Source organism: Branchiostoma belcheri, unplaced genomic scaffold (genome assembly GCF_001625305.1).
Source record: "Branchiostoma belcheri isolate BF01 breed outbred unplaced genomic scaffold, Haploidv18h27 scaffold8, whole genome shotgun sequence".
Lineage (NCBI taxonomy): Eukaryota > Metazoa > Chordata > Leptocardii > Amphioxiformes > Branchiostomatidae > Branchiostoma > Branchiostoma belcheri.
Window position 1 is genome coordinate 3314173 of NW_017804464.1, and position 20088 is coordinate 3334260.

At 46.6% G+C, this 20088-nt stretch overlaps 2 protein-coding genes across 2 annotated transcripts; both read right to left on the bottom strand.

Moving 5' to 3' along the window:
* Positions 1–6326: 6326 nt before the first annotated feature.
* Positions 6327–9704, bottom strand: LOC109486057 (leucine-rich repeat-containing protein let-4-like). The gene is made up of 2 exons (XM_019789747.1): positions 9518–9704; positions 6327–8461 (listed from the first exon to the last, which is right to left on the bottom strand). The coding sequence occupies exons 1-2, from the start codon at positions 9702–9704 to the stop codon at positions 6327–6329; spliced, it is 2322 nt and encodes a 773-aa protein (XP_019645306.1).
* A 2979-nt stretch (positions 9705–12683) lies between these two features.
* Positions 12684–15001, bottom strand: LOC109486407. Its single transcript, XM_019790241.1, has one exon. The coding sequence runs from the start codon at positions 14810–14812 to the stop codon at positions 13400–13402; it is 1413 nt and encodes a 470-aa protein (XP_019645800.1). The 5' UTR covers positions 14813–15001; the 3' UTR covers positions 12684–13399.
* Positions 15002–20088: the final 5087 nt, after the last annotated feature.

Here is a 20088-nt window from a genome sequence, read left to right on the forward strand (position 1 = left end):
CAGACGACACAGTGCCTGTGTCAACACCCGGCATTCCTGCAGTACTTCACTACGTATACATCCGTTTTCTGACGCCGCTAGCATGTACCGTGCTTCCTCCGTCTTTAAAATGACTGATACATTGAGAAAATCGGGATGTACCGGATTTTTCTCAACTGTTTCTTGCTTGTTAACGTTAGAAATTCGCTAGGTTGGAAATTGTACATGTATATCCGTATGGAGAAAACGCGTGCAGGTGTACAAATGTTTCAGAAGAAAGGAATGAAAAAAGAAAATTTAAAAATTTAAGCCCTCCTTCCCATTTGCCAGATGGTACATCCCAAATGTTTTCAACTTGTTTCTCAATGCGCAGGTGTTTGAGATTGTGTGTGACGGCAAACAGAGAACTGTGGTGACGACGCGGGCAGGGCTGCTGCTGGGCAACGCGGTTATTTTGCCAGGCGGAGTAAAGCGGCTAATCCGTGCCTGGAGAAACAGTAATGTGCACGGTGAGAGGGGCATGATTCACTCAGGTATTAACACGTCTAGTTCCGCACACTAGTGGGGTGAAGATCATTCTCCTCGTTAGCTAATCGCGTTAGGGAGGGACACGGACCGTCTGGAACGACTTTCCCTTCTACGGGGAAGTAGCGGACGTCCGCCCGCAGACGCCGTCACGGACATACGGTCGGGGGTAAAACCCGAAACCGAGTCGGCACCGATGAGGAACTGAACGGTCGTGGAAGCGTGTTAAACGCCGTGAACTTTCTACTGGGAGAGCCTGACGACCAGACCAGCCATGGGGCACGCGGCTCGTGTGGAGGAGCTTACGCTACAAGAGGCGATACTTCAGGGGTTGTTCAGCCAGGTGAGAGAGATGGTGGAGGAGGGAGGCGTGCCAGTGAACAGGCGGGACCAGGAGGGCCGCACGCCGCTCATCTGCTGCGCCCTGTGCCTGCGGCAGGACCTCGGGGTCGGCATGGCTAAGATGCTGCTGGAGCACGGCGCACGGGCCGGGCCTGTGGACCGAGCGGGACGGAACGCGCTCAGCTACGCGTGTTCCGCGGGATCGGAGGGGCTCGTTGACGCTCTACTAGGCGCTGCTGACTTTGACTTGAACAGGAAAGACCGGCAGGGCAGGACGGCCTTGTTTCACGCCGCAGCGAAAGGAAGGACTGAAATCGCGAAGAAACTTGTGGTGAGGTTACTGCGGTACGACCAGCCGATCAATGTCAGGGACATGGCCGGGGTTTCCCCGCTACTAGAGGCCGCCAAAAACGGCCACTCGGGGGTGATCGACGTCATGATGAAGATAGGACACGTCGAACCGACACCCAAGGAAGAGACGTATCTTAAGACAAGCAAGGAGGAATATAACTTAGTGAAGGTGCATAGAGCTAAATTCTTGAGGCACATGAACTGTTTCAGAGACGTTGTTGAGAAGCCTAGACCGCCGTCAAGAGCGCAGAGTGCGCCGATTAAGCCACGAGAGCCCGTCGGGGTCAGGCCGGGTAGCAGCCGCCCGCCCAGCGCGTTGTTACACCTCCGGCCTAAGACAGCGCCCAACCGTGTCGACCTCCCGACCCCCTCCCCCTCTGTCAGTGGTGACTGGCGGTCGATTAGGGCACGGGCGAGCTGGAGAACTGAGCTACAGGGTCTGTACAAAGTACTGGAGGTCCAAATCTCGCCGTCGTACCGGAAAAGCGCGGTCCCTCCGCCTAAGATGCCCACACCGCCGCCCAGCGAGAGCGGGGACAGTGAGTCGGACGCGCTGTCGGACCGCGGCCGGAGGAAGGGCATATCGACCGGCGGGACCTCGGCGAGAGATTCGTTCAAACGCCGAGCCTCCTTACTAGGAGGCACGCTGCACAGGGCGAAACGGGGGTCTCTTCCCGCGGTACCAACGATTGAGCTTCCCGACGAAAAGGATGAACCACTGTCTGCACATGTTTTACAAAAGTTTAAAAAGAGAGGCTCCATGTCCGTTAAAACAACTGTACTATCCGCTAAACTTAAAGACTTAGAAGGGAAAGGGTCGAAATTAGATGCGACGGACGCACGAACGTTGTCAAGTCGCCGCGGGTCGACTCGCGACACTGACGCGTCCTCATCCGAAGACAACAACAACAACAGGAGACCGAGATCCGCCAGGTCCAAGAGAGGGTCGAAAGACTCGGATGACGAGTCGAAGGAAAACCGTGACAGAAGCGACAGTTTCAGACTCGATCCCGCCAAGCTTTCCAAACCCAAGCGCGGATCCATCTCCGTACAAACCGACAACAAGAACGAGTCTTCCTCAAGAGAGAAGTTGACGGTAACTCCGCCCAAGGTGACCCTGAGCCCACCGAAGAACGACGCCGCGAACAAGCGCATCTCCGCCCCGGCTCTACTGAGGAACAACTCCAACGTAGACATAGACGAGCAGGCGGCGGTACAGTTCGGCTTCACCGAGGCGACGCTGAAACATCTACAGACTCTGGCTGACGAGGCTCTGCTTCACGGTGATAGCGTCTTCTCAGACACGGAGTCATACTATAATGGAATGTCCACGCCAAGAAGACTGTCTACTGTAACGGAGATAGAGGATTAAAGACGCTATACAAGAGAAACACTCCTCAAAGAGTCTCTTACACTCTTCAGGCGACAGATATAACGAAAGAACAAGATATCGAGGACCATGAACAACGCAAGAGGAAAGAACGCCTTGGCTTTAAAGTTTCTAGATCAAGATGAGGACTGTTTTAACAGGTTAGAAGCCAAAGGTCTGTATGTATGGAAGAACATTGCAGTATCTCTGCCCATGTCCACAAACATGCATGCGCCCAAAGGACAAGACGTCGTCAGATCGAGACAAGAAAGACGAACAAGGAATGAAGAGAACACCCACAAGAACATGGCGCAATCAGGACTTCTTAAAGACTATGGTATGTCTTGGTAGATTGTGCTGTAAGATATCCTGAAGACAGATTCTTGATGTTCGGTTGACTGTACGTATGTTGGAGCTGTATGTACGTGTGCAATTTACCATAACACTAAGGTAAAATTATCCCATGGAGAAAAATTACTGAGAAATAGCTGGCAGTTTTGGTCTATTGGTCCAGGAATTCCCCTAATATCGACCCTCCTTTCTTTTCTTGTTAAACAAATGTTAACAGGATCAACTTAAATCCCTCGTTACAGCACGACATAGTGTAACAGCGTCACATTAAAGCAAACCACCCCGCTTACGTTCAACATACCGGGGTTTGAATGGGAAACTAAGCTGTGTGTTATCCCCGATAATTAGAACATTCCGCCTGTCACAGTTCAAATGTTGTACTAACAACGTTAGACGGTAAAGACTAACTACAGCGCCAAGCTTAAGGCATTCTCATAGACAAACAGGACTCTATAGTTCAGGTTCCCTTTGTTGTGTCGTTAAGGAGGCCGGAGGATTGTTACAGCGCCTGCCCGTGTTGTGAGAGACTTATGTACGGTAACCAGCGGGGCATGACAGGCGGGGGACCGAGCAAACAGCCCCGGCAAACAGTCGGCTCGTTTAGCGGCGCTACGGGAAAACACGCCCGGGCACACCTGGTTTGTCTCAAGCAAACCACGACAATTACATCCCCGTAAATTTTTATCAAAAGCAATAGATATCTGTAAAATTGTTCAGTTCTGGATAGGCAGATTTCCATTCTATATTGTACGTACTCACTAGACCATTTCCTAAATTATAGTAAATATATAACGGGACAGCGTTTCCCAAAGAAAGATTCATTAAGTCTACGGCAATAGAAATTCTTGAATACAGTCATATACATGTCAAAATCCTGCTGCGATATTAAATCTTTATCATAACCAACAGATGTTTCCTCGCTGTTCAACCCCAATTCGGCACGCTTCTACCATAAAATCAACCCCCCTGTAGATTATATTGGATTTGCTGTACTTGGTTTCCAGGGTAGGGTCAACGCACATTAGGTCACGCCAAAGGTAACACACCTGTTTGGACGTCTTCACAAAAGCGCCTTTCACGCATAGCCGAATATGTTCTCCCGAACCCTGCCGATCTCTTCCCAACCATAGTTGGGAGTAGGTCGGGAGGAAGTCGGCTGTGGTTGGCTGGTGTTCGGCGAGGTTGGCTAATGTTCGACTCCGCCAGTGAAATGTTTCAAAATGTTAAAAACATTCAGGCGTGGACGGGAGGTCTTACCATGGTTGGCTAGTGGTTGGCTGGTGTTCGGGATTAGGTTGGCAGTGGTCGGGGCGTGGTTGTAAGTCAGGTTTGACCCAAATTCTAATCTATTCGTGTAGAAATTTAAGGCGTAGCCTAATGCTAAATCTAGTCAGACTGCTCCCGAATTTTAGCTAACCATAGTTGGTTATTAGTGGTTGGGGGAAGGTTCTGAATGTGTGATAGGGTGTTGTACGGTCAACACTTCCTTGTTTGTCTGGAAAGTATACCTGCCATATATCTATCACAGGTACGAACACCTGGTCTTTGTTCCTTGTACAGGTAAAAGTCACCGCCCAGGTGTTGACTGTTTGTACCACATAAATCTTTCAACACCTCTTTTTTCAAGACGAGTAGTTTCTGATGGTCGATGGCAGCTTGTTTACTCGGTAAACACGCCGGTTTGTTTACTTCTCAGCATGGGACAAAAAAGAAAACAAACACTTATTCAAATGATACAGCTGAGTCATTCAAAACATATCGTCATTATAGATTTATTTAAATCAAACACTCATAATTTGTATGAATACAGTTATGCATACAATTTTTGTATGGAACAAGACAAATGATTATACAATACATGATAATCATAAAGTTATCAAACTTAGATGTTTGGATATAATTACCCAGTTTTGGGACCTAAGTCATGTTTACTTTATGTATACATGTACAATGCTTTCTACCAGGTCAGCCAAATATTGGAACTATTTTCAATCAAAATCTCTTTTAACAGTTTCAGAAAAGTCCATCTGAAACTGAACAATATGGTATATTCTTCATCTATATGTATATTTGTGTTGTATTTTTGTTCACATATTAATATATCAGCGCACGTATACGAACACTTGTGTGGATAAGCAATTATAATTAAGTTTTTGTGCAATGCATCTGGTAATTTTGCAGCTCACACCTTTACTAATGTACATCATACATTATGTAATGACAATGCAAATATGCCCTACAGCAATATTGGCAATCTCTGAATGTTGTATATGTACATATGATGACAATTTATTGATCATGTATAAGAGAACAGCAAGCTTGTTGCATAAGCCATACCAAATGTGTCAACATGACTTTTGATAATTTTTGTACCGACAGTTTTGAAGAGCTTTTGGTCCCCACAAACCTGTGCTACTTCTGAGAGCTTTAAATGACATGGTTTTATAAGTATAATAAAAAAGACAACTTGAGTCTTGTCTGCCTTTCTGATCTATGTTCTTCTCTAATGTCGTAAGACTACGATGGAAAGAGGGATGGGTAATAGTAGGAAGAGAAATTGAATAAATATGTGTCAATCTTTTCACTCAAATAAGCGGTCGTCTGAATTATAAAGAGAAAAAAACTCAAACATAGAATGTTACAAGTTGGATATACGCTAAGGAAATGCTGCCCTGAACAACTTGACCAGGAAAGGTCCTGCAAGATTTGTGGGGTCGTGTGGCGTAACGGGAGAGGGCTCAACTCGGAACCAAAAGGTCCCAGGTTTAAGTCCTGACATGCCACCGATCTTGTGCCCTTTGGAAAAGCACCTAACACGACTTTCTTCCCAACTGAAAATGAGTATTGTCCTGTCTTGTATTTGTCCTCTGTGTTGATGGCGGCATAGATTGAGTTGAAATAACTTGAGCGTGATGTCACCATGTCTAGTCATGAAATGTTGTCCTATCGGACATTGTCCCCGTGAACCTACTTGTTACAAATAGTACTACATGCTGAATGAACGTTTCCCTCTTGAAGAAACAGTCTTTCTTCCTTTCAGTCACCGGAACTTCATACAAACACGTCATCACAGTCCTTGCCACTCATTGTGTCCTAGACGAGTCTGTGTGAGAGAAATGTGAGGAAGCGTGTAGCTCCCAGAAGTGTTTGTACTATGTACAGGTGCTGATAGGTGCCGCTTGTCAGTTCTTCGCTAGAGGGCGTGATCAAAACTGGCTTTGGAGCCCGAAGAGTGTGGCACGAGTTTTCGAAAAGAAAGAACAACTTCTGGTTCTTTTGTGCATGTGTTCTTGTGATCTGAGCGAGCGCATCATCTGTTGTGCTGCTCTTGTCATCTGAAAGTTGTGACTGAAACATTTTTGTTTGTTGAATTCTGAAGTATTGACACACAGAAATGTGCAATTTTGAGTTAGGCCGTTCCATCGCATGCGTCCTCATAATCTATGTCTATGCTGGAGCACGATTCTCTGTCGATTTCTCCAGAAGGGCCCTCGTCTCCCGATGTGTCGTCACCGGGAGTGTAGACCTCCAGGGGCGGGGCGTCCGGATCGGCGGGGACGGCGTCGTCCTCCTCCTGCCTGTACACCCCGCAGTCGCTGTCGGAGACGTTGGGGCTGACGTATGCCATTGACTTCCTATCCGCAGGGTGGCGCTCCTGTACAGGCGTCACAGGTGGCAGCGGCAAGGGTGACGGGCATCTCTCGTATTCGTGTGCAGTTTCGTATAGGTTGGGTGTAAGTACATCATCAGGGTCGTTGTCTAAGTCGCTCACGGTGGTTATTTTGCCTTCCGTGCCCGTGTAGGTCTTGTTGGCCGTCAGGCTTCTTCTCAGAGACTCTTGCCAGATTTTCTTCTCGCGCCGGCCTTTCCGTTTCCGCCGATGCATGACGATCAGAGAAGGGACGCCGGTCAGCAGCCCCATCACTGCCGAGGCCAGCAGGGCGATCAGGACGCACGACAAACTCCCCGACGTCTCTCCCGTGTCCGGTGGTTTCCCTGTGACAGGTGAAGCTGTAGTTGCAGGTCGAGGTGTGGTCGCGAGGTGGCGCTTCGGTGAGGTCTGCTCGGAGTTGGCGCGGTTGGTGGCAGTCGTCGGTGAAGGTTTGACCGTTGTTACAGTTTGTTGGGAAGTAGGGGCGGTCGGAATTGTGAAATTTTTGTCCTCAGTTACAGCGATGCAATCCAGCGAGGTGATGACACGGTCTGTTCGCACCTGTATTTTGGACACCGTCTTGCCCAGGTAGCTCAAAGAATTGTCGCTTCCAGTCCCAGCTAGTTGCTCTCCAGCGTTAAGCACGACACATCGTCGGCAGGGCCACCCCTTCTTGGATATGGTATGTTCCACCGTTGCCGTGATGTTGTACGTTGCCATGGATACAGTCACTGTCTTCTTCTGACCAGGAGGCAGATCGTTTGGCAGGCTCACACTCGTCTCGTTCCCGATCGTCCACACGAGTTGGGGCAGTCGTTCCCAGTACAGGCGGCAGGTGGCGGTGTAAGTATAGTGGAAGGAGACAGGGGGCGCTGATAAGAGTGATGTAGGAACGGCAGACACCACCAGTTTGGTGGGCAGCGCTGCAAGTGGGCATGGGAACGTCACGTTGTGGTCCGAAAGTTTTTGGCCACGCCACAGGGACGGATACCCGCAGGTTGGCCGGCTGCTGTTGTCGAAATTCAGCTCCTGAATCCACCGGTTTGCACACGTGCACCGCAGAGGATTGTGGCGCAAATCCACTGTCATCATCAACCCAGTCAGCGACTCATCTGATCCTGCAATGATCTGATTGTCCGCCAGGGAGAGCTTCTCAAGGCTCGTCATGTTGTGGAACCAATGCTCGTGAGCGTAGGTCAGTTTGTTGCTGGAGAGTTCGAGAGATCGCAGAGCCTGAAGTGCCTGGAAGCTGCCCTGATGTATTTCTGTTATCCTGTTCTTTGCTAGGTTGAGGGTTTCCAGGCGGGAAAGGCCACAGAACCAGTGTTTCTTGACTGCATCTAGATCGTTGCTCTCAAGGTTGAGAGACTCAAGTGACGACAGGGACTCGAACGCGCGTGATGTGACGTACTTGATCTGGTTGGAGCCGAGGTCAAGCGAGGTCAATGACGTCAGACCAGCGAAGGAGGCAGCCATGACGACATGGAGGTCGTTGCCATGGAGATCCAGGTGGGTCACGTGACGGGAAGGATCAAACGCACGAGGTTCGATCGTGTGGATCTTGTTCTGTCTCAGGGACAGCCATCTTGCTTCCGGGAGGGAGAAACTGCCCGTCTCGAGGACGGGTACGTTGTTGTTGTTCGCAATTCCGAGAAACTCGAGGTTTCGTAGTCTCGCGAGAGCGCCCGTAGTCACGTGCGTGACGTTGGCCTCCAAGAGCGAGAGGCTGAGCACCTGTTGGAACGGCCGGAGAACTTCGTCTGTGAGGAACCGGAAGTTGTGACCTTTGACCACGACGAATCGCTCTTTTTCCAGACAGAGAGGCATGCTGGGATAGCGCTGAGATACTGCCGTGTGACACTCAGCGCACATTAGATTGGCCTCCAGCGCATCTAAGTATACGAATGAAAAATAAACAAATATTATAAAAAGAAGCAACCTATCAACATATACCAATAATATTTCACAGACAATATTAATGCACACATAGAAAGATGACTTTGAAAAACATAATTTGGAACAAATCAAAGCACAGGGCGCACTGATGAGTCTTCGCCTCGTTCAAGAAAATTAGATATCTTGCCATCATGATAGTCATATATATATGCGCGCTCGGCTGCAAAATGAAACACTTTTGATTGTGTACATTGCAAACAGCGTCCACATTGATCTTATCCTGAACAATATACAACATAAGTAAAAGGATAAACGTAGATTTTAAATTCCTAGTGCCTTGGTCGCAGAAGACCTGCATAATTTGTTTGAAACTCTAAAATGCATGAATTTTCGCCTTGGTCAAGTCAACATTATACAACCTGTGTGAGATCGTGTTGTTTAATCGGTAGTGTGTTCGGCTCGGTCCCGTGTTCGAATCCTACCATGTCACTGATCTTGTGTCCTTGGGAAAGGCACTTTACACAACTTTCCTCACTTCACTCAGGTGAAAATGAGTACCTAACTTCGGTTAGGGACGTCCCTCGGATAGGAACATAAATGGAGGTCAAGGGATTGGGGAAAGCCACACCCCATTTACGTTAAAGATCCCACCGCACTTATCGAAAACAGTAGAGGTCCTTCCTTCCCGGTGTGAGTTGTTCAGACCGTAGCCTCTACAAGGCTTGGCTAGGCGGCTGGAAGAGTAGAAATCGGCCAAATAGAGGGATAAGCATGCCTGGTAGAGGCTAGTTCAGACCGTACAGTCCGGTCTCGTACAGCTTGTACTTACATATGTACAAAACTGGTTGCGTTACGCCTGTAGGCGGTTTACCGGTAATGCGAAACAAACAAACCTCTGCGGAGGTATTGGTCTGTGCTCTATGCGGTTGCTATCTAGCTTCACCGTTTAACCCTACGACTAACACGTGCACAGGTAAATTCTAACACCCAGTCCCGATCCTTACATCATGGCACTGTAAGGGTTAAATGGTATCATTTGCTGACATATGTACCTTTCAGTCGGCGATGGCCCGTGAACACATGTCGGTGAAACGCCCACCACTGCCTGTAGAACCCTGCATTCTCCACCGCACAGGTCCCAGACCGGCGCCTCTGACAGCCCTGTAGGCACACTTCTGCACTTGCACCCCACAACACCACGGAACACACCACCAGGCACAGGCTCAGCAACTTCGCCATGTTACACCGCAAAAAAATACTTCTGCCGCAAGGAGGGTAGTAGAGAGAGAGAGAAAAATGATCTGAAGAACTTATTTCCAAGAATCGTGTGTGAGGTTTATGTGGTTTCTTGCGTGGGAGGTTCGATATTATATTAGTCTGGCCGATGACGTCTGTTTCAAAGCAGCCAACCTAGATACGACAATGTTTAATCATAGAGTGACATTACACAAGCGTCCTGTTACCTCTTCATTACCCCAGGCAAGGATGTTACGCTGTCACCTGTCTGTAGATACTAAAAATACATTATCTTAGTTTTCAAAGCTTTGTCTGCCTACCACCTAAATGTTATACTAGTAATCACTTCAAATGATTAACATTTACGTCAAGAGCTGTCTATACTATACAAGACGTGGAAAAAAGCGTAGAACGACTTTCTTCTGTAAGTTTAATGTTTACATTAATATTCTTATTATATAAACATTCATATTCTGGCATATTGCCGGTGGCAATCAGTAGAACTGCCTCCCAGAAACTGCCGGGAGGCCACGTATGACGTTGTTTCAAGATTGCACCCTTAGTTGCTTAGCAACTATGTAATAAATAAATAAACGATGTCATCTGCGATCGGAAGGAGATATACATGTCGGTGGTTGTCCTGGGGGAGAAATGTCTGAGGTTGTTTGGAACATGTTCATTGGATGTTACGGGCCCTTGATTTATTCCTTGACGAATGAAACATCTGATAACTTCTGCCTTAGGCCACAGCAAGTCATTTTTATGGGTGGCATCAGCGCGCGCATTAATTTTCACCTGATTTGGGAAAAAACAAGAATTCTTTGCCTTCTGACAGTGGTCAACATGGAAAATGGGCAAATATGTTGTAAATGCCTATCGGTTCGGAGACCATCAAGGATCCAGAAAACTTGAGGCAGCGATGGTTCGCGTTTGATTGCAAATGTTGACATGACAGGTTCCATCGCTTCCAAGTTCCAACCCAACCCAGTATAGTAGCTGCCAATAATGATACGACTAGCCGTTTTGCTAGAAGTTCCACATTTACAAGGACAGGTACTGGTAATACTGTTGAATACAAGAATAAAAGATCTGTTTGGTTGTGATATCATGTTTTGTCACTTCAATTCTTATTTAACAAGGCTTATGACAGCAAACGTTGAAAATGAAAGAATCCTGACTTTTTGCCCGCCTTGTTTTTTCGCCCTGTCGCATTAGATTTGAAATCTGCTAAGGATGTCATCCATAAAATTTACTTGCCGTGGCCTTATTGCATACTAGTATCACCGCCCATTCGACGAGAGAATCTATGGGGAGGGGAAGGGGAAGTGGGGATTTAAAACGTACATATGGATGGCATCCATACAGGAAACGTTAAGCCGAATATGGCCTCCCGAGTGTACATGTTTCAAAATGTTTAAGATATTCGTGTGTGAACGAGAGGTTCTGCCTTTGTTGTCTGGTGGTTGGCTGGAGTTCGGGAGTAGTTTGGCAGTGGTCGGGGTGGGGGCGTAGTTGGGAGTCAAATCTGAATCATATTTAACTCAAATTCGATTCGATTCTTATAGAAAGGTACTTAAGTTGGCTGGCGGCTGGGGGCAAGGGCCTGAATGTGTGACAGGGGCCTATATATAATGTAGCCTAATTACCGATCCTTATTCCGGTATAGGGTATCATGAGATTTATACATTGATACCCCCTATCCTGTGAAATGTAGCTAGCGCCGCGCACAATACAGCCGTACTCATGGCAAGTGTTGCATGTCCACCGCCCTTCCCAGGTTGGGATAGATGTCACAAAACTGTAGTTACTGTACAGATTAGAAATCACCTTAAACCATTAACCTTCTGCTATCCACCTACTAACACAACACCGGCGCACTCGGTACAAAAGCCCCGCCAAGCTAGCGCCACACCGGCCCGCTGTTACAACGTGTTCCGCTCCAGTTCTACCCAGAGACACGCGTTTGTTCTTACCACAAAAACTCGTTTTTCTAACCATAGAAAAGAACATTGTGAACGAAACAAAAGGGTTTTTACGCCTTCTCTAAGTACGTTCTGGTGTTTTAATGTGTCTTTTGATAATAGGTGATCCATATTTCTTCACCATGGAGATGACATTGAACCTTTTAAGACGAGAAAATGGGATGAAATGTTTGTAACTGTAACAACCCAACGACGTTAGGCGACTTCAAAAGCATAGCAGAAATCGCTTTTTAATGGATTCTTTATTTTACAGATATCGCAAGCTGCCAGGCTAAAGTCCCTCTCTGAACACAATGCCTTCCAATTTTTCATACCTAATAACGTGTTTGGTATACATAATCTGTTTTTAAATAGTTTCACACGTTGTGTAAGTCACACAGTGGACGTGATCCATCTTTGCACTTGTTGTGTGATATTGGACGTACTATAGTATAGGATACAATTGAGATAACGCTTTAGTCGAATGTGTTATACCTGAACTGTACCCTACATTATAACCCTCTTCGTATTGTCCACTAAGCTTTTCTACTACCTTATGTGTGTGTGTGGTGGGGGGGGGACAGAGCCCTTACTAGTTAGGCCACAGCAAGAAAATTTTATGGATGACATCCTCCACAGACTCCAAATCTAATGCGATAGGGCGAAAATAACATGGCGGCCCAAATACACATATGAAATGAATAAAATCACTGCATCAAAGTAAAAGACAAAACAATAAACCAGAGCCTTGTCTTGTCTCCTCTCTTCATAATTATCTGCCATCCACGTTCCAGCATGCCAACAGGCATCTTTATCCATTTTCGGCATGTTGACCACTCTCAGAATGCAACAATTTTTTTTTTCTCTCCAAAATCAGACGAAAATTCATGCACGCGCTGATGTGATAAAATTATTTGCTGTGGCCTTATTATATTGCCCGAGAGATATCACAACCATTTGGTACGGGTACATAGTATGTGATCGAGTTCAACAATTGCACAGAAGACAACAAATACATCGGACAATGACAAATCTGCTGTTTAATCTTTTCAGATTTGCTTTGAAGCCAGCAAGCAATCAGAAAAGTGGACTCGAACCTTGGCGTAAATAATTCACGAACCTACAAAATGTCAACTTGACAATTGACACATTTGAAACCAGTGCATTCAGCATCCCTGAGGATAATCATATCTAGAACTGATATCGATATTAGATCATGTGCGATATTAATAAAATCTATTTCCACAATGTCTCATCTAGACCATCATATCAAACCTTAGGCTATCTAATGCACATATTTGATAAGTTCATGTTCATACACATTTGTCATGTATCATATATTTCACTTATTAGAGTTCATTTGAAGCACTTAAAAACGTATACTAGCCGTTTTCCAAATTCCACAAATATTCACAATGAGAAATCATTGTACATTGTATACATATATACAACACTTTTTAGTGTAATTTGATAACACAATTTCATGTTCTCACTAAAATTTTTCTTACATTTGTCAGAATATTTGATATCAAAGCGTTTGCAAGTAAAGTATGGCCTCTAGTTTGGTAAAAAAAATAAACAAACTGCAGTTAATGTTGAAGCAGTGTTTGAATGAATGAAAAACATTAACACTGGTTGAAAAGATGCCACACATTTACCATATCCATGGTAATATTTCTAAACCTTACACTTCTTGATAGTTTTCCAAAACCAGTCTATGTGTCGTCAGTTTGGTCCTTATTCTACCGTGAGCCCTGCGGCTGACCCGGCGGCGGTGAAGGCAGTTCCCGCCGTAAACACGCTCACAAACGACCCCTCTCTCTGCATCGGGTTCAGCGGCCGGGGGGAGGGGGGCGGCGTGATGATGGTCGGAATAGGCAGAGACTTGGGTCTCCATCTCAAGTCCTTCTCATACAGCTGGAATATCGTTCTTAACTGGTTATTCTCCACGTCTCGGACTTCCTCCGGCACTGATATGAGAGTCACGGCTGAGGAGGAAGAACTTGAAGCCGGAATGCTGGCATTTGAAGCGATGGTACTTGAAGAAAACGGCCGGCCTTCCTTCGCGCTCCTTTGCCGTATCGTCGTGAGTAAGGGTCGCAGGTGTTGTTCTTGGAAGCTACAGGATGTGTTGACGTTGTTGTGGGTGAACCTCTGGTGTCTCAGCTGGGGGAAACTCAGGGAAACAGCGGTGGTTTTTCTCGGTGAAGGCGGTAGCGACAGGTGTAGTTCCGAGCGTACCCCGCCGATCGTTGTCGGTGAGACGGACCGATCGGAAGCGGAGAGAGACGACGTCGTGCTCCGGGAACAGTCGCTGTCGCTCCCGCCGGAGTGGGGCCCGAACCTCCCGGTCATAATTCGGCGGGTCGCTGCCGTCTTCTGCCGCAGGTATTTCGCGTGGATGCTGTGACTCTTCTTCGCCCACTGGGACGGGTTGAGAAAGTGCTCGTTGTCCCTGACTCTCGTGGACGCCTTGCCCTCCTGTAACAGAATCTGCGAGGCCTGGTAGTGCCCGTTCTTAGTCGCCAGAAGGAGCGCCGTGAAGCCTTCCTTATTCCTGTGGTCGATGTCGACCCTGTACCGAGTCAAACTGTTCACTAAGAGTTTTACTAACTGAGGGTTACCGTTGATAGCAGCGTAGTTGAGCGGCGTGTTGCCCAGCTTGTCGGGGCTGTTGGTAACCATAGCGTCCTGGTCGAGTAGGAAGGCGACGATGCCGTATTTACCGACCTTACAGGCGTGATGGAGAACGTTCATTCCGTTCGGGTCATCCACGTTCAAGTACGCTCCGGAACGGGCCAGGATTCTGGCGATCCGGAGTCCGGATTCTTCCTTGTCGACGTAGCAGGTGAGCATGAGCGGGGTGAGTCCGTTCCGGTCGCGTTCTTCTAGACTCACCCCGATGGAGACCAGTAGTCTCACCTGGTGTACACGGCCGTCCAACACGGCCCGGTGTAGGATCCCCATGGCCCGTGTTTCACACCCGGCCACTGGCGCCGTGTGTGTGTTTCCAAACAGCGACTCTTGACTTGTGGTGTTGACTCCAAAACGCACGTTGTTTGGGAGTTGAACCGAGTCCGCCCGGGTCCCTCCACGGGTCACGCAGCAATGAGAGGCCGCAGTAGTCTGATCCCAGCCCGCCCGGCCCATAGAAAACAGCTCAATTACCGCCCTGCCATGAGAACCTATAGACCCGATATTTTGTAGCCAACGTAAGTAAGGGATCCAATCACCTGTTCTTTGTCTTGGCCTTGCGCCCTCGTCTTACTAAACAAACCTGCACACATTGTGAGGCGTGGTGGCGGAAATCCAACTCGCACGGCCGTTGCCATGCATCACCAAGGACGCCCCCGACGGGGTTTCTCCCAAAACAAAATCATTTCTACACTATCATTTTTCCAAACAGCCAATTAATTCACACATTCCAACTTTCCACAAAATACTCTTAGACTAGTTAGCAACAGTTGTATATATAAGAACATGTCATTTTTAACCGCTGAATTACCTGCAATACTGACTGTCAAATGAATTTCTTTTTAAGACAACAATTGAACCTTTGAGACGACGTTATTTGCCAGACCTCCCATTCAAAACTGCTTATGGTACAATTCCCGGCTCTATGGAAACCCTTATCAGCCAATTACGGCTTTCTTTCTAAGTACTGGACAGGCCTCCACAGACTCTTGACTTTTCCTTAAGGGATTTACTCTCACCTCAAGGAGTTCAAACAAGTCCTTATAAAGACGGTAACAAAACCGGGGTAAACAAGCCCCAAGGACGGACATTTTCACAAACTTTTCTCAGTTTTCTCGTTCTGTATTTCAGTCTGTGAAATGTGCGTGTTACTCTCCAAGCAGAGGTTTGGGTTTTGGCTTATTTTTGACGTATTTTTAGGCTTTTCTTTTGGGTTGGCGTAAAAAATTCCAGGGCAAAAAAGAAACCCCGATAAAAACCCTAAAACATGCCAAAAATAAGCCAAAACCCAAACCTCTGCTTGGGGAGTATGTACGTGTGATAGATATTAATATCAATAGTTTGATTTTAATCTTATTGCAGACGTTCACAAGAAAATAACTGTTAAAACTTGGACCTCTTTGACAAAAGTTCTCTGAGTTATAGGCAGGTCCATATACATTTTCTTTGCAAGATGTTCGAAATTGTTTCTGTTCGAATGATTTTGAAGAATTCTGATACTGGTTATGTCGCACATAAGCTTTTAATACAGTGAAATATAACTAAAGAGCGTGTTCAAAGACAAGAATTCCTGTTAAACTTCTGAAACATACCTTGGTAACAATAGCTACCCACAGCACATAAATGACACCCAGTTCAATCCCTGAAGGCTTGTAATTATATGTTCTCCCATGAGATACTCCTAATCATACACCACAGTAGTTCAGTTATTTTGTGGTATGTGTTTTCATTAAAATTAGAGGCCGAAAATCCACTTCTTATGTCCACTTCACCACACTTCATTTAACACTAGCTCCAAATCAGGACAACTTTGGAACCATTTTTTTGTGATGAAAACTTTCGTCAGAATGTTTATATACCTGCTTCTGAAACTACTTGGTAGCTTTGCTTATCATATCGCTATATATTGTCGTCTTGTTTTTGACCTTATGAAGCAAGTTTAAACTATAACTTCCAACACAAGAAAGTGGACATACCACCCTAATTTGTGTTGGAAGTTAAATCTTCCTTCATAATGGCGGACTTCTACCAACACAGATGAACTTTCAAGATTTGATTCCGACCTGTTTTTGTCCGACCCTGGCCAACTTGTGGCACACCATGGAGAAATGTCAAGGCTCCATGATAGAAGAACACGTTCTATGCGAAGAAAATAATAGCTTTTTAAACGCCCAAAGTAAAGTAAACGCCCGCCCAAAAGTAAACATCCTGTCAAGCCGCGTTGGGAGATTTCTAAACGTCCGTCAGGGACCGTGAACAGGTGTTACCCGACTGTCAGTTGGACAATTCAGGCGGCTGATTTGTTGGACCCCCCAGAGGAAAAATTATGGCTAATTGGGTGACTGCCTTCGGCGTCAGTAAACAAAAGCTTTTTTGTTAGAGAGAGACATGTAGAAAATGTTTGGTTCTAATCTCTAAGCAGATCTTTCTTCGGTACATGTAGATCGTCATGTTTTTTTTTTCTTGACTGCTCGCCCTTCAGACACAAACCTTTTGACCTAGTAGAGGATCATGTCGGATATGTAGAACTGAAAAATAGTCTGAAGTTTCAAATGAAGGATTATGAGCTATGTCTTTGTCTCGTTGTGCCTTGCAATTGTGTCACAGCTAAGACTAATAATCTAGGGACGTGATGATTAGTAATAGTACATACTTCAGGATTTGTCGTGTTGATATTTGTAGATTGTCGCTAATAATAAAGGCCCAGTTTCCAGAACAGTCCCGTCTTCATGGCGTATTGATATTTGTTATTCGGAGGCCCGTAGTACATTCTATTACGTACGCTAAATTTAACTTATGGCTACAGTCAAGTTAAGTATAGCAAGAACGTTTGAAACTTTCATATCAATAGTTCAGACTGATTGGCATAGGCGTATCGCCGTTGAGATGTAGACTTCGTAAATCAACTAAAATTCTAAAATCACTTGCTCAATTTTGTGGACCGTCCGAATATCTCACATCTTATGGTGTCCCAAGGCACCGTGCCCAAGGCTATTGTTAGACGTTTCCACGCTACCCTTAAGTTGTTGACGGCGCATCGCCGATCTTGTTACGCCCTTGCCTTTGAACTATTAAACACCACAACCAGGAAACCGACGTAACCGGTAATAAAAGCCAAAATTAAAAATTCCGAAACTGCCGTAGAGACTAGCTTGTAAAGGCTAGACAGACTGTCTTCACAATTAAATTTTCGTTAAACCCCTGTCAACAGTAATTTGACTAACTTAACAATGGTAAAGAAAGTACATCTGAATATCTTTAATTTCTACATTCTGAATTACTAACTAAATGGGACAAAGGCATAATTGTTGCCGTATACGTATTGCACTTTCTACGTATACGCACATTATACAATATAACAAAGATATTGACATGTTGTAACTTGAATGATGGCCTCTCAAGTTAAGATCGAAGCCACCAATCACTCGTTGTAAGACATCCTGTGATTTGTTCTTGATGTGACTTTTGAGGTTACCAGGTGAGAAGTTGGCGCTGATTGGATGCCGGCCTGAGGGCTACTAGCTATAAACACAGTGTGTTTCCCGAAGAAAAGACCTGGATTTGATCTCCAAGCAGATGTTAGGAGGGAAAAGTTTCTGACTGCATCGTAGTTTCGGTAGCATACAACCAATGTTAAATCTTGATTTTCTCAAAATATGAGCGGTAAGAAACGACCAAAATTAACGTGTTAGGTTAACGTTATTGACATACCTTTGGGAAGCCTGAATGTTTCTGACTGGTCAAGTGTTTTGCAACAGTTTGAATTTAACTCGCAGAATCTGGAATTTTCTGAAATACTTGAGCTTCAGTGAGCCAGTATAATTTTACAACCAAACTGATCTTTTTCGTTTGAGGGTCTTTGTAATGTGCACGTTCTCTGAAACACTTTGTATCGTACGCGTTCTCGAGGAAAAGTGGTGTGACCCGTGACCGAGAATCTAGACTTTGACACATAGCTAGACCAAGAAACATGTAGCCTGTGGCGACCACTCACTGGCCCCAAACTCTGCCGGAATGTGGCGTCCTGTACCGCAGTGAAAGGTTGTAATGAGCAGTTTTGTTGAAGGGAAATCGATCATTTGCTGTGTGACTGGTATCAAACGGTGTCAGTCGCAGGTCAGACTGACTACATGTGAGAGGAACAAAGGAAAGTGCGCCTTCGGGGGTTAAGAATGGTAGTCTGTACGTGTGGACTGACTGATTGATAGATAGATTGATTGGGTAATTCATTGCCTTAATTAATCAATATATGTGTAACTGTAGCAAGAACAGATGGTTGCTGTCTTGAAGTTGGGAAATCCCAAGGGATGAAGAAACTTCAGGATCTTCAAATTTCCAGCGGCTATTTATATTTATTCGTTTTCCGCTAAATAGTGACGAAGCAGTGCATTGCACAAAAGATTGCCGCTACGGACCACGTCCGCTCACCTGGAGGAGTGTACGCTCAAACCGCCGACTGAAGTGCGCCGATTTTGGAGGAATGTACGCTCAAAACCGGAGGAACGTCCGCTCACCTGGAGGAGTGTACGCTCAAACCGCCGACTGAAGTGCGCTGATTTTGGAGGAATGTACGCTCAAAACCGGAGGAACGTCCGCTCACCTGGAGGAGTGTACGCTCAAATCGCCGACTGAAGTGCGCCGATTTTGAAAACCGGAGGAATGTCCGCTCACCCGGAGGAGTGTACGCTCAAACCGCCGACTGGAGTGTGCCGATTTTGGAGGAATGTACGCTCAAAACCGGAGGAACGTCCGCTCACCTGGAGGAGTGTACGCTCAAACCGCCGACTGAAGTGCGCTGATTTTGGAGGAATGTACGCTCAAAACCGGAGGAACGTCCGCTCACCCGGAGGAGTGTACGCTCAAACCGCCGACTGAAGTGTGCCGATTTTGAAAACCGGAGGAACGTCCGCTCACCCGGAGGAGTGTACGCTCAAACCGCCGACTGAAGTGTGCCGATTTTGGACTGAATGTACGCTCAAAACCGGAGGAACGTCCGCTCACCTGGAGGAGTGTACGCTCAAACCGCCGACTGAAGTGTGCCGATTTTGAAAACCGGAGGAACGTCCGCTCACCTGGAGGAGTGTACGCTCAAACCACCGACTGAAGTGTGCTGATTTTGGAGGAATGTACGCTCAAAACCGGAGGAACGTCCGCTCACCTGGAGGAGTGTACGCTCAAACCACCGACTGAAGTGTGCCGATTTTGGAGGAATGTACGCTCAAAACCGGAGGAACGTCCGCTCACCTGGAGGAGTGTACGCTCAAACCGCCGACTGAAGTGCGCCGATTTTGAAAACCGGAGGAACCGGAGGAATGTCCGCTCACCCGGAGGAGTGTACGCTCAAACCGCCGACTGAAGTGTGCCGATTTTGGAGGAATGTACGCTCAATACCGGAGGAACGTCCGCTCACATGCACCTGGAGGAGTGTACGCTCAAACCGCCGACTGAAGTGCGCCGATTTTTGGAGGAATGTACGCTCAAAACCGGAGGAACGTCCGCTCACCTGGAGGAGTGTACGCTCAAACCGCCGACTGAAGTGTGCCGATTTTGGAGGAATGTACGCTCAAAACCGGAGGAACGTCCGCTCACCTGGAGGAGTGTACGCTCAAATCGCCGACTGAGTGCGCCGATTTCGGAGGAATGTACGCTCAAAACCGGAGGAACGTCCGCTCACCTGGAGGAGTGTACGCTCAAACCGTCGCCGTGAGAAGTGTGCCGATTTCGGGGCCGGT